We start from the raw sequence: 15,638 nt of genomic DNA on the forward strand, positions 1-15,638 counted from the left end.
TTGATCAATTTGTTTTTGAAGGTGTTGTGATAGCGTCAAGTAATCCAATCTTTACTAGCCTCTCCTTAGGCCTTAAAACTAATTAAATTAATTTCCCCAGTCGCACCATCCGTGTGGGCAGGACGAGTCGCAGTGCGAGCGCTGGCCGGCAGCGCGGTGTCCCTGCAGTGCACGGCCGAGGCCTTCCCCTCGCCCCAGGTCTACTGGGTGCTCAACGGCGAGCAAAAGCTGGTCAACAGTAAGTAGACTGAGTAGACAGTCGACAGTAATTGGTTACCAGTAAGTAGTGTCTCTTAGGGTCAATCCAGACCGCAACGTGTAGATGCATTTTTAAATTTACACTGAACTGAGAGATTTTGTGAGCGAGAGACGGCTTGCAAATCTGTCAATTCCATATGAAAGAAATGCATCTACGCGTCACGATGCAGTCTGAATTGACCCTTAAGGTCAAGTCAGGTCAGGTAGACAATCGGCAGTACGTATTATGTGTCTGTCCCCTTCCCTGTAATCAACTTTGTCTACGCCGAATGTGATAAAAATTGGCCCAGTAGTTTTGGAGCCACACAACAGAGTTTTCATCTTTATAATTCGTAAATTATACAGATAACTTCCTGCAACGCCTCAAGCTTACAAACCCTCAACCTTAGCCTTCTCCTACTAACTTTATAATATAAGTATGCATTACAAACAAACATCAGTTTTAAGCCATAGTTAAAAAAACACTCACACAAACACACTTTAAACGCACACACAATCGCAGTTTAAACAAAGGCGCAAATGGACATTTGATGAAATGACCAAATAACGAGTTGGCTTCCGGGGCCAGATCAATCATTGACGGCTGGCAGCGGGCCAGACGCTAACGACTGCGATGATGAATTACTAAGACGCTCTCCTTTACAGCTTTTTAATTTTTATACTTTTCGTTTAATGGACCGAACTTGTGTTCTATTCCAAGCTAATGCCGCCTTTACACTAAGCCGCTCTGAACAGAGAATGCGCCATGATTGTCATCATATTATACCATGTTCTAATGATATTTTATATTTTAGGTTACGGGCTAAACTCGTCGTCTCCACACGTTCTTCTCTTACATTACTTTTTGCCATTGTAAACAATCAAAGAATATTTCATAATTGCCCCCTTGCTCGTGTTTGCACTATGTGCAATCGACACCGATCATGGACAATAATTGTAGGCGAATATCCAATTAGTACACACATTTTCATTCGACCATCATAGCCTAAACTTTAAAGTGTAGAAATAGCATAAAAGTAGAAGACGAGGATTCTAAGAAAATCGGAATTTAATCAAAGTTTTAATGGTAATGTTGACTTTAGCTTGCGAATAAAATAAGTTCTGTCTATCTACTCTATTTGCAAGATATCAGTGGATAGCTGGAAATTTCTGCAGCTATAATAACTCGAAGCAGATTCAATGGAAAAGGATCACAATATTATTGCATTCCTCATTCTAGATTATAATAGCTTGACCTAGGGTTGTGTTCGTTATAATATGAATTATTCATTATCTCATATTCGTCTCTCAATTTACAGTTATTTGTTTCACAGATTTAGGTTAGGTTAAAAACTGTTAATGAATATTATTATGCTCGAAACCAAGCGGCACAAAATATTATACAACATTTAACCCATCAACTCCAAAGCGGCACCATTGAATATATATTGTGTCTGCGATTCCCACGATCGAGGTAATAATGTTAAAAATGAAGTTATGTTAGTCACTTTGTGAATGAAATTTGCTTCAATATATCAAAATATTTCCTCAAAATTCAACTTCAACATTGGATTTAACACGGTTTAGTGTAAATTTGGTTGAACATTTTGTCGGCGAGTTTCCCTTACCCCATGTGCTACAATGGAGTAAGTGCTGGGACAATGGACGTAATGGCCGCCCGGAACTCCGCATTGTGCCTTGTTTACACGAGCCCAAACAGCTGAACCTTAAATAGTATACAGTATGATAGTCATTACATCATGACTTCTAAGAATTTGAATAGCAGAATAGACGGCTATACTAGGATGAGACAGCAAAACAAAGCAACCTTTTTTTAGAAGTAGGTTAAAAACGATGTTCAAGAGATCAAAAGCAAAATGTGAAACACCGTTTTTGTTTACTTTTCAAAACAAAATATTCATTAAAATGAAGTCATAATAGTGACAAAGAAAATAACACAAAAGGTTTTTTCACGGTTTGATTCGAATATTTTCATCAAATCTAAAAATACATTCTATTATTATAAATGCGAAAGTGTGTCTGTCTATCTATCTGTCTGTTTTGCTGTAATTAGGCACGGAGATCCTTTGAGGCCCGGAAAAGAACATAATATTATGATACTTTTAATCCCGGAAAAATGTACGGTTCCCTCGCGATAAACAAATTTTGCGCAACGGAGTTGTTGGCATCATTTAGTTCAAATAAAAGATTTACCTAAGTGCAACATTTCCCAATCCATGTTATAATCTTAGTTGAATTTATTTATCCCAGTCTATACCAGTCAAGCCACAAAAACAAGAAACAATAATGTTTTAAAAACTTAAACTTTTCTCTTAAAACACATTTGAACAAAGAAGTGTTTCAACCATTTTCCTGTTCATCACAAATGCAGTTGAGCAGCTGGAGAAGTTCGTCATCTGATAAGAGCGAGCGCGGCGCGGCGAGGTGATCTGATAGGGCACCCCGAATACACTTACTAAACTCTCAATTGAAAAGTCGGAGAAAGATGAATGTGAGCTGTGTTTGGGGATTTTTAAATAGAGTATAATAAAATGTTTTTCCAGAGAATGTATGATGTATAATTCTAAAATAGTGATGAATGATAAATGTAATGTTTGTTTTTCAGAAGATGTATGATGAATAATTTTGAAATAGTGATGAATGATAAAATATGTAATGTTTGTTTTCCAGAGAATGTATGATGTATAATTTTGAAATAGTGATGATAAATGTAATGTTTTGTGAGAACATGTAAAAGACAAAAAATGTAAATGTCTATACTTAGGAAGTGTTTGCCAAATGTATCACTCAATTTATTTTTGTAACACGTGTTTCTCGCCGTGTATAATAATTTGTAAAATTATTTTGTGAGAAATAAAGTCTTAAACCGTAATTAAGATTTTTAAAAATATTCCTAGCTTAATCTATCGACCGTAAACATTTACCCAAAACACTCTAAAGCATATCTCCATTGTAATACGGCGTGCACGTAAAAGGTCTTAAGGTGAACGTACGAATTTATTTATGTTAAGACCGCGTCTGGAGCCTGAATAACGGCTGGGAGATTAGCCCATCTTTCGACGTCTTACCTTTATGACTTTTGCCCGTAGGTTAATACATTTTAATAAACGCCTTAATTTATCTTCGTCTTTATCAAATATTATGCTTTAAATACTTCAAAAACAACTTATGTGAAGCCTTACAAGCAAGGTAAATAGAACCTATTGTATAACATTTTATAAGAACAAGTTATATTTATAATAATTACTAGCTGTCCCGGTGAACTTCGTGGCACTTTAAAACCTTTCCTGGATATCTACGAGTATTTTAAAACTAAAATGAGCCCAATCCATTCAGCCGTTTTCGAGTTTTAGCGTTACTAACACAATTGAAAATCCATTTTTATATATATAGTAGCTGTCCCGGTGAACTTCGTGTCACTTTAAAACCTTCCCTGGACTTCCACGAATATTTTAAGACTAAAATCAGCCCAATCCGTTCAGCCGTTTCCGAGTTTTAGGGCGACTAACATATTTGAAAATCCATTTTTATATATAAGATATGAAAATAGCCTTCAACCTTGACGGATCTTGGACAATTCACCCGCTTCTAGTGCAGCTCCTAATTGATATTTTGTACATCTTTGCTGCGAAAGCGATTCACAGTTCTACTGCCTTTTAAGTTTTAATATGTAAAATATGTAAAACAGCATTATGTTTACATCTCTTTCGTTTTTCGCAGTTCACGACCTCGATGTACTATCAAAGAAGTTGAGTTATAGGCAGACGGCGGAAGTACGTAGTTTGATAGCGTTGCGTCAAACCCAGTCGTAAGATCATGGCAAACATTGGATTGACAGACTACACCTGTCAACAGCTGCTTAAGAATCAATTTCTTCTATGGTACAAACACGCAGTTAGTTGACGTGACATTATGTGTACAGGCAGCAAGCATCGACTGAGCCGGTCGTCCCGCGGCTACCGTCACGCCGTCACGCTGGTGGTGGACGACGTGACGCGCGCCGACGCCGGCTCCTACCGCTGTCACGTTGAAAACGCGCTGGGGAAAGCGCTAGCCGAGCTGTTCTTACACCGTAAGTTTTTTTTTCATGGTGATGATACAATGTGACGCAGCGCGAATAGTGATGCAAACATATTTTTTTTGCCACACACCAAAATATGCTGGAACTATGGGATATTGATTTGTGTAAGCTGCTAGGATTTAATTGCTTAAACCGACTAAAGCAAATAATAATACAGTACGCGGAAAAGCTGTTAATAAAATCTAGTTCAAGTAAGCAATGATTTTTGCCATATAGCGATTCATACAAAGCATAATATAGATCGCTTTATTTATCATAATATAAAAGTCAATATCGGACAAAAATGAGAGCGATAATAGGAATAGAATTCGCAAACCCCGGATATCTGGCGGACCGTCTATAATAATCCCTCTAAGCATTTTCCATGAAGGGACCGAACACGGACATAATAAGGCCCTGAAAAGGTTGAGGACACCCCAATAATATATGTCAAGACACCACTCGCCGATTTATTGATGTGACGTCATTTGTCATGACATGTCATTTGATAAAGGTATCGGGGCATGTTAGAATGGTCCCTCAAAAGGGTTGCGATCTCTATATTTTGGATTCAGCAAAAATACGTCATTTTTTTACGGAAAAGGACCAGAAATTTGATTATAATCAGTGAACTCCCGAACATCCGACTCAATTGAAAAGTTGTAAATTCATTTCCATTACAGTAAGAGACGAGTGTTTTTTAAAAGTTGTTAACACAAGCTGGTGACAAAGCAGCAGGTTATTTAACATCATACTTCAGCTTAATGTGTCCGTCAAATGCCGCAAATGACTCATTGACACAACTCGTGAATGTGCTTTGGTGCTATATCTGTTCACAAAATATGTAAAACCTTGCCGACGCTGCGGCTACGCACCGCAACTGTAAGGCAACGAAGCAATGTGGCTTGGCTGAACTTCATTAGTACAGCAAAAAATGCATCGATCTTCCGCGGAGCTCCGTCACAAAAAACCAACTTCGTTTTTTCGAAGTTTAATAGAGGAGTCATGTTGGCTTTAAGTTATTAAATTCGATTTTCCTGAACCGCAATCGTGATTAGAGGCTTCCGATTCGAGCTCGCTGTAAAATTAAGTGGGAGTCAGAAGTTTCAGAAAATGTAATAAAGCAATTTACTTAATAAAGTCGTCTGCCAATACAGTCTGTTGCCGTCAATGGTGGCACGTTCGTTTTTGCTTGTGATGTTCAAATTGCAAATAAATTAGTTTTGCTTTAGGATTTTAATCATTTAATATATTATAAACGTCTAATACTAGATCAATCTAATTAGTAAAACCATTATATCAGAATGTTTATTAAAATGAATTGAATATTATGAAAATCTCGTATTTTTAGCTACTGCAGTAAAAATATATAATAAGCAACATAAATAACATTATATACAAGATAAATAATATTATTATATAAAATTGGAATCTCGGAATCGGCTCCAACGATATTCATGAAATTTAGTATTGGAAAGGCAATAGCGTGTAAATGCTAAATTGCCTGCGGAATAATACAAAGTTCTCAAAAAAAAAAACACTCCGGAATCCGTATCATGCCCGACTAACCTGTTCCATAGTCAGCAGGGGTGCTCCTCAGGCAATTGCAGTAGCAGCAAGCCCGTTGGATCTTGTAGGAGCAAGATGACTATCTTCTGTAGCCCGTGGTCCGCTCCGGAGCGTAGCTGAAATTAAAGAAATATAATATATTAAATTATAACAAAATTAAGTGCACAACCAAGTATATAGGGGGTTTCGGGGGCGATAAATCGATCTAGCTAAGAATCATATTTAGACAATTTCATTTTATTCGTGTTTTATCGAATACCGAGCAAAGCTCGGTCAAATAGCTAGTTTGCATTAAATGAGAGAGAAAGTTACAAAGACATTATACTTATTACGTGCAAAGGCTATATAATTTGCGCGGTTTAGTATATAAAATGTTAAGAGATGATTATTTTTTTTGTCACCAGTATTAACTACAACGACAACGACGACAACAACGACAACGACAACAACAACCACGACTACAACGACAACACCACCGACGACAACGGTGATCACATGTAAGTTGGTTTAGTATTTGAAAAAAATATAATATAATATGCCACCAGTTTGGGTTGAAGTAAATTGAGATTAAATAATAAGGTTAAATCACTCGTTTTTGTGTGTATTTAAAACGAGATGGCATAGTTAGAAAGGCATAATGCTAACTCGATGAATAAATGTTTCGACAAAGACATACCGGTAAGTGGATGAATCATTATAAGCACAGCTAAAATAAATTTTTCTTACAGAGCCCGCATGCCATCTGATGTTAAAAACGATCAAAGCGCTCAAAATATAAGGCACTTTGAGCGTTTTGAACGTTTTTAACATCAAATGGAACGCGGGGTTTGTGTTACATAATATCAAGTGAAATATTAATATTGTTACGTGCTAGGGTTCGAGGATTTGGAGAGAAAGACCTGGTGACTCTCTTGAAGACTTTATTAACACTGCACTAAACACTAGGTCACAACACTTAGCACTAAGTCCAAACACAAATCACTAGGTCCAATCACTAAGCACTATCACTGTCCTAGGTCGTAGCCAAGTCGCAGGTTTCACTGGTTCACTCACTATTGATCACTCCGAAATCGCCTTGATGATCGCTCAGATTGAACTGACTTGCCGGGCGTGCCTGCGGCTCTTTTTATATGGCGAGACGAATTCCAGAAATTTCCCGATTTCACGTAAACAAGTAAACAACCGTGGGAAATTTCTAGTAGGCTCGGGAATGTGCCACAATAAAACTGCCGTCCTTGCGATAGTGCAGTAGGTTGAATTTAATTTAGACCTTATGGACTCAGTCATAAGGTCTAAATTCAAACACGCTAACAAATAAAGGGTAAACACGTAAACAAACATTGGACCTTTTTAGAAGGTTCGAGTATGTACTTGCGCACCACGTGTCCGTATACCATGTACCGTAACACTACTCCCCTCTTAGAGATGCTCGTCCCGAGCATCATTGTTACTGCCATGGTATCGCGCCAGACGGTCTATGTGTACCACTTTGAATGTCCCTCTTGGTTGCTTTTGAATCCTGTAAGTCACATCATTCAATCGGGTAACCACTTTGTATGGGCCGTCCCACTTGGTCTGCAACTTTGGAGATTTGCCTTTTCGGCGAGTTGGGTTATGCAGCCACACCAGTGACCCTTCTTCGAAGCCGCTTGTATTCGATTTCCGGTCGTATCTGGTCTTCATGTTCTCACTTGACTGTAACCCATTTTCCCGAACCATGGCGTGTATATAGCGCATCTTTTCCCTTAAATCGCAGACATAATCTGGTACGGTCTTTGGTTCTTCCGGTGATCCTCCTGTCAAAAGGTCTACTGGTATTCGTAGTTCTCTACCGTAATTGACATACGCCGGGGTAGCTTTTATGCTCTCATGCTCGGCGGTACGGTACGACAGAAGGAAGAGTGGTATATACTTGTCCCAGTCCTTTTGTTTGTCATCTACCAATTTCGCCAAATGCCTCTCAAGGGTCTGGTTAAATCTCTCAACCATTCCATCAGACTGTGGATGGTACGCGGTGGTCCTCGTTTTATGCATTCCCAAAATTCTGCACACTTCCTGGAAGACCTGCGATTCGAAATTCCTGCCCTGATCGGAATGGATTTCTAGAGGCACACCAAAGCGAGATATTACTTCTTCGACTAGCTTAGAAGCAACTGTTGTAGCTTCCTGGTTTGGTATGGCGAACACTTCTGGCCATTTGGTGAAGTAATCCATGACAACCATAAAATACTTGTTTCCTGATTCCGTTACAGGAAATGGCCCAGCTACGTCAACTGCGATTCGTTCCCACGGTGCGCCAACGTTATACAAGCGCAGGCTCCCACGGCTTCTTGTCTGTGGTCCCTTCACTGCAGCGCAAGTAGTACATTTGCGGCACCAATCCTGTACATCGTCTCGACAATGCAACCAGTAGAATCGTTCTCGCACTTTTGTTAACGTCCTCTTTACTCCTAGATGACCTCCTGATACGCCATCATGCATTTCACGGAGAACATCCGGTACTCTCGTACTTGGGACAACTATCTGAAGATGGAACTCTCTGCCGTTGGTCTTCTCCCATTTCCGGTAGAGTATTCCGTTTTGAAGTATCAGACTGTCCCATTGCGCCCAGTACGCCTTAGTGACAGCGCCAGTGGGTGCAACCTCGCTCCAGATTGGTTTTTCATCACCCCGTTTCTTCCATGTGATGATATGCCGAAGGTCGTCATCTGTTTCTTGAGCCTCCCTCATAGCATCATTCTCCCATGGGCCCAAAGGACTTGTTTTCGTTAACTTTAATGTTACTTCATTAGATTCCTGCTTAACACAATGTTTGCAGTCTTCCGAACACGGCCTTCGCGAAAGTGCGTCGGCATTCCCATGTGCCTTTCCGCTGCGGTGTTCCGTCTTGAAGTCATACTCCTGGAGTTGTTCAATCCATCGAGCTACTTGGCCTTCTGGGTTCTTGAATTGTAGTAGCCACTTCAAGGCTGCGTGATCAGTTCGCAGTAAAAAGTGTCTGCCGATGAGATACTTGCTGAAATGTTGTAGCGTCTTTACGACAGCCAAGAGTTCTCTTCTTGTCACACAGTAGTTTCTCTCTGGCTTAGATAAAGATTTGCTGAAATATGCAATTACAACTTCTCTTTCACCCTGTTTTTGAGATAACACCCCTCCAATGGCCGTGTTGCTTGCGTCCGTGTCGACTATAAACTGACCTTCAGGTTGTGGATACCCCAGGATTGGTGTTTCACACAGATGTTTCTTTAGTTTCTGAAAAGAATCTTCGGAAGTCTCGTCCCAAATAAACTGTCGTTTATCTTCTGTCAGTCGATGTAATGGCTTGGCTATCTCTGAGAATCCCTTAACAAAACGCCTGTAGTAGGAGCATAGGCCGAGAAATGCCCGCACTTCGGTTTTGTTCTTAGGGGTTGGCCAATTTTGGACTGCTTCTAGTTTCTCCGGGTCCGTCTGAATTCCATCACTGGAGATAACATGGCCGAGATAGTTCACCTTACTCCTGAATAAACGACACTTTTTCGGATTCAACTTTAATTTGGCTCCCTCTATTTTGGCGAAAACTCGTTCTAAGTTTCGCAAATGGTCTTCGAAGTCGAGGCCAACAATGATGACGTCGTCCAAGTAGACTAAGCAAGCCTCTCCAACTAAGCCTGCCAGTACACACTCCATGAGTCGCTCAAATGTGGCAGGTGCGTTGCACAATCCAAAGGGCATGACGTTAAACTGCCATAAACCTTTACCGGTGGAGAAAGCTGTCTTCTCTTTGTCTTTTGGATGAATTTCCACCTGCCAGTATCCAGATTTCAGGTCCAGGGTCGAGAACCATTTCATGCCACTCAAGGTATCCAGAGATCAAATGGATAACTGTCCTTCTTGGTGACATCATTGAGACGTCTGTAGTCCACACAAAATCTTGTACTGCCATCTTTCTTCTTCACTAATACAACCGGTGAGCACCACGGACTTGCAGACGGTTCAATGATCTTATGCCTTCTCATGTCCTCCAAAAGGCCTTCAACTTCTTTTTCCTTTGCAATGGGTATCCGTCTTGCTCGTTGACGAATTGGGTTCTCGCTTCCGGTATCTATCCTGTGCTGAACCATCGACGTTCTTCCAAGGTCGCCTTCCTGACTGGAGAAGATATTCGCGTGGCGTTGTAAAAACTTCTTAGCTTTCATGCCCTGCGAATAAGTCAGATTACTCTTGCAGTCATCGAGTAGTTCAGTCACTATTCCATAGTTGCTGGTGTTTGCTGAGTCTGAGCCTGTGATCGAACTACACTTTCTCATCCAGACAACTTCCTCGCACTTTCCAATGACGTCACCTTTGTTCAAGCAGATCTCGCGATCAGCAAGATTCAAAACCCTGACCACAGCGTTACTGCTTCCACTAACAAGGGTTCTCGCCGTCATCAGTTTTTGCGCTGATGTCTTGGTAGGTGTGTCTTCGATCAACACGCATCTATTCAACTTCTTCTTTCCAGCTGGCGGTAGTTTCACCAGCACCCGAGCTTCCGCACGTCCAGGTATTATGACTTTCTTTACACATTCAACTTTCCCGCAGGCGCCTCCAAGGATGAAAATTTCTTCACCACACTTGAAAACTCCGTCAGCGACATTAATTCTGCAGTTGTGCTTCTTCATGAAATCCAAACCCAAGATGCAATCATCCATAATCTCAGCCACGATAACGTCATGAGGGTATGAGGACTCCCCCACATTAATCGTAACTGACATTTCTCCCAGGACGGGTATTGGCTGACCGGAGGCGGTAAGAAGCCGACAGTTAATTCTCCTCTTGTGCCTCCTTGCGGCTTTTATCAAATTTGGGTTCACTATTGTTCTAGAGGCTCCTGTGTCTAGAGTCATTTTGCAGTCCATCCCGTTAATAGTCCCCTGAATCACCAGACTATTCCCGCTACTTGCTTGGGAGACAACCGTTATTGGGGCTTCCTCCGTGTCAGCCAGCACTCGCCCCTTAGTCCTGGCTTTTATTCGTTTCCCTGCTCCCGGACAGGGGACGAAGCCCCTTGCTTCTTCAGCTCCTCCATTTGTTCCTCGAGCCTTTTCATTCTTGCCATCTGGGTCTCCTTCTGCGGGCAGTTGAGCTGAAGATGGCCCCTCTCGCCGCACTTGTAGCACATGGCTCCAAAACTTTTCTTCGTGGGAGCCTTGACCTCCTTGACTTCCTCAGAGACCTCGTGGATCTTATGGGTCTGTCGTATGTCACGGCGAACAGCCTCGACTTCCAAAGCATGCGCCAATGCTTCCTTAAGCGAGGTGTGGTGACGAAGCCTCACCGCAGCTCTGACCTCCAGATCCCTGATTCCGTCGACAAATGCTTGCACAATATTCGTGTCGACCATCTTGGCGTCAGCTCCTGGGTGTGCCTTCTTGACGAGTTTTTCAATTTCCAACGCCCATTGTTGTAATCCTTCTCCTGAGCGTTGGACTCTGTCACGAAGTTGAGCACGGAACACGTGCTCCAGGTGTCGCTCCCCGTATCTGGATTCAAGGGCTTCCATCAGGTCTTTGAACCCATTTCCTGTATGTGCTTCCAGGACTGACAAGGCTTGCCCTCTGAGCGCGACAGTGAGAGCGGTCAGGCATTGTTCGTCAGTCCATCCGTTGGCAGAAGCAACCGTCTGGAATTGCTGACGATAAGCGTTCCAGGAAGTAGTACCGTCGTATGGTGGCACTTTAACTCTTGGTCCTTGTACCACTACGGAAGCTCCACTAGACGCCGCGATTCCTGTGGTTTCCAGGCGCACTACTTTCTTCTGTAGTTCAGTGAGGCCGGTTTTCACATTTTCCACATCCACTCCTAACCCGGTAACGCGTTCGTCCATTACGTCGACATCTTTACGAAGCTTAGTCACCGTGTCACTAACATCCTTTATAGCTCCAAGTGCTTTTTCTTGGAGGTCTTTTTGCTGCTCTTGTGATTCTCGAATCGCTCTGATTTCAGCCTTCTGAAATTCTTGCAAAGCGCCGAGCTTGCGGTCTTGTGACTCCATCATTGCCCTTTGAGAATCTTGCAAAGCGTGAATTAACTCAATTATGCTTTCTAATTGAGGAGCCATTTGAGGGGCCGTAGAAACAACGGGTGTGGCTGGATGGATGGAGCTGGTCGACGGGGCCTGAGCAGGCAGGACTTGAGTAGGTGGAGCCTGGTGGGCGGGGCCAGTGGGCGTGGTCTGAGTGGGCGTGGCCTGGTGGGCGGAGCCAGTGGGTGTGGCCAGAGTGGGCGTGGCCTGGTGGGCGGAGCCAGTGGGCGGGGCTTCGCCCAAAGTGGGCGGAGCCTGGTGGGCGGGGCCAGTAGGTGGGGCCTGTCCCTCAGTGGGCGGAGCTTGGTCCCCAGTGGGTGTGGCCTCCGCAACTCCTCTCTCGGAGTCAATGGCAGCAGCTCGCTGCGCCCTTGTCCTGACACTCCCCTTGAAGTCCTCTCTCGGAGTCAATGGCATCTCCAAGTCTCACTTCCGACACCAGTTGTTACGTGCTAGGGTTCGAGGATTTGGAGAGAAAGACCTGGTGACTCTCTTGAAGACTTTATTAACACTGCACTAAACACTAGGTCACAACACTTAGCACTAAGTCCAAACACAAATCACTAGGTCCAATCACTAAGCACTATCACTGTCCTAGGTCGTAGCCAAGTCGCAGGTTTCACTGGTTCACTCACTATTGATCACTCCGAAATCGCCTTGATGATCGCTCAGATTGAACTGACTTGCCGGGCGTGCCTGCGGCTCTTTTTATATGGCGAGACGAATTCCAGAAATTTCCCGATTTCACGTAAACAAGTAAACAACCGTGGGAAATTTCTAGTAGGCTCGGGAATGTGCCACAATAAAACTGCCGTCCTTGCGATAGTGCAGTAGGTTGAATTTAATTTAGACCTTATGGACTCAGTCATAAGGTCTAAATTCAAACACGCTAACAAATAAAGGGTAAACACGTAAACAAACATTGGACCTTTTTAGAAGGTTCGAGTATGTACTTGCGCACCACGTGTCCGTATACCATGTACCGTAACAATATCGATGATTGTAATAAAATTCACATCACGTATCTTTTCATATTATAACCAGAAGATATCTTGGATATTTCAATTATCAGTAATTAATTTCCATGAGTTACTATTCTAAATATTTAAGGATCGCAATAACTTTTTCAATTCGCCCCTAGCGCCCTACTGCCCTACTGTTTAACTTTGCTCAATATAGACGAAAAGAATTTATCGCGTGAATTTATAGGCAGAGCTTAATGTGAACAGTCGAGCCTAATGCGCTCATTATATGCTAATTGTATTATTTATTTTATATTGCAGGCCTTTTTATTTGATAAATCTGATACGTCAGAGCTTTATTTGATAAGTCAGAACTTAAGCTCTATATTACATGTTTGGATATCATTTGGAAGAAAATCGTTTGATACGTTTGATGAACGCTATCATTTGATATTGTTTTATGTATAGGGCATGTTGAATATCTTGATATTGTAAATTAATTAAATAATGGACTATTAATAGCTCTATCCGATATGAAGCTCTGATAGCGTTTAGGATCAATATACACTGTCGAATAAAACAGTGATTTAATCGGAACTTCCGCCCATGAACACTCGCAGCATCAGAAGAGCTGCAGGTGCGTTGCCGGCTTTTTAAGAGGGAATAGGGTAATAGGGGAGGGTAGGGAAGGGAAGGGAATAGGGGAGGCTAGGGAAGGAATTAGGGTAAGGGATTGGGCCTCCGGTAAACACACTCACTCGGCGAAACACAGCGCAAGCGCTGTTTCACGCCGTTTTTCTGTGAGAACGTGGCATTTCTCCGGTCGAGCCAACCCATTCGTGCCGAAGCATGGCTCTCCCACATAATATAAAAGAAATTAAAGATCACTGCCGAAAAGTTGCTGATCAAATCCATGTATCCAATTTGTAACTTATAATATTCAAGACGTTTAAAATATTTTAATGTTTACTGGTAAAAGACTTCTAGGTTTGACCCAAAATATATCTTCAGTGTTGCTGACGTTAGGTATTTTCGACATTGCATTTTAAACTGTGCGTTAAATTATACCAACCTCTTTGGGCGCTCTCAAAACTTGATTTAAAAAAAACAATCTTATAGACTAAAGTTCGATGTTTATAATAATTCCTCCATCTACCTGGTTTACCGATGTAAAGGCTCTATGTTATGTGTACAGGGTGTAACAAAACTAAGTGATAATAGTTTAGGGTGTAGTTCGCTGTAACAGTAGCAGCGCTAAAAGAGTAACTTTTTTCATATTTGTATAAAATAATTCATAATTCGTTTAATTGATGACGCGCGGGCGCTTGCCCATACAAATGTAAAAAAATATCTTTCAGCGCTGCTACTTTCACAGTCCCAAAAACACATTCCTCGCAACACATCTCTGGTGAAAACGCAGCCTTATTCTAATTTCTAATGCTGGGCTCCCAGTCTCCCACACATAACATCGCAATGCCATTTTTAGTATGAGTTTTGTCGCAGATATTTGCGATGCGATGCGAATTCGCAGTTTTGTGTGGAGCCCTTAGTCGAAGCAGTTCGTGCCTTGCTCTCCCACATCATCAAGCTGAAAGCTCCGATATACTCGGCAAACAAATTGAAGGAATAGCATTTGGGGCGGCGTCATTAGGGTCAGTTCATTGTTCCGTGGCTCTCACCCGGAGTGGCGCACCGCTGCGGTCGACCGACTTGATCATTGTCTCGTCATGTGGTGCAGTATCAAGACTTGTTTACTGTTTACAGGGTGAATTTTTAAAATAGATGAAAACTGTTCTTTGATTTTTAAAGTAAATTTTTCTTTAAGGAGTAGGTAAGAAACTATTTTTTGCGGTAGGTAGGAAATGTTTAACGTGCGCACAGATTCAGTAGACCGATTTTTGATTGAAGAATATACTATGAATACCAATACCAATAGAACTTTCTATTTTTTTTTGTAGTATGAACTCGAGTGCCAAAAATTGGGTGTTTTACCTTATCTCTTATTTTTGTCAGTCGACGAGGGTCACCTGGAGCAGCTGCACCGCGGCGTGCTGGAGGACCCGGCGGTGGACCCCTACATCGTGCTCAGCCAGCACCAAATGCAGAACCTTGGTGAGTCACGCCCATCTGTAATGTTGGCCATTTTTCTGCATACGTTGCCATACGTTTTGCTATCCTACTTTTCCGAGACGTGTTCGTTCCACGCCTAACTCTGCTACGGCAAAATATAATATTACTAGATGACGCCGTCATACGAACAGACATACAGTATGAATAAAAGCGACTATAGAGTAGAACATAGGAAAGACTACCAAATGTTTTTCTCTTTAGGAAATTTATATAAAGTATTAAATGGTTAGGTAACGATAATCGTAGATGTTATCATGACATTATCATCACAATATTATGATATTACAATATTATTATAATCATGACATTTTATACCGAAATCTTAGATCCCTGAAATAATTTAGTATTGAGCGAGAATACTTCAGCGTGATAAACGCGGGCGCGAATCAATTCGCAGTAACTCAGGGCTTATCGCCGAGCCCTCGCCCTTCATAAATAGCGGACATAACTAAAGCATTAGCAAAGCCAACAATAACAATAATAGCTGGTAGGTATTGTTAAATATTGGTCTGAATGGAGGTATTGTAATCTGGAAGCGGAGTTATACAAGTTTCAATATTCGAGGTGACTCCTTAGGATATACGATGACGAACGATGAGATTTCATATCGCAA

At 41.8% G+C, this 15,638-nt stretch overlaps 1 protein-coding gene across 1 annotated transcript in view; it reads left to right on the top strand.

Annotated features, from left to right (window-relative positions):
• LOC121726804 (lachesin-like) overlaps positions 1-15,638 on the top strand; it is an 85,019-nt gene that overhangs the window by 68,105 nt on the left and 1,276 nt on the right. The window contains exons 6-9 of the mRNA XM_042114336.1: positions 101-238; positions 4,181-4,330; positions 6,292-6,384; positions 14,909-15,007. Coding sequence (XP_041970270.1) covers positions 101-238; positions 4,181-4,330; positions 6,292-6,384; positions 14,909-15,007 — 480 coding nt within the window. The remainder of the gene's footprint in view (positions 1-100; positions 239-4,180; positions 4,331-6,291; positions 6,385-14,908; positions 15,008-15,638) is intronic.

Source organism: Aricia agestis, chromosome 5 (assembly GCF_905147365.1).
Source record: "Aricia agestis chromosome 5, ilAriAges1.1, whole genome shotgun sequence".
In the NCBI taxonomy this organism is placed as follows: Eukaryota; Metazoa; Arthropoda; class Insecta; order Lepidoptera; family Lycaenidae; genus Aricia; species Aricia agestis.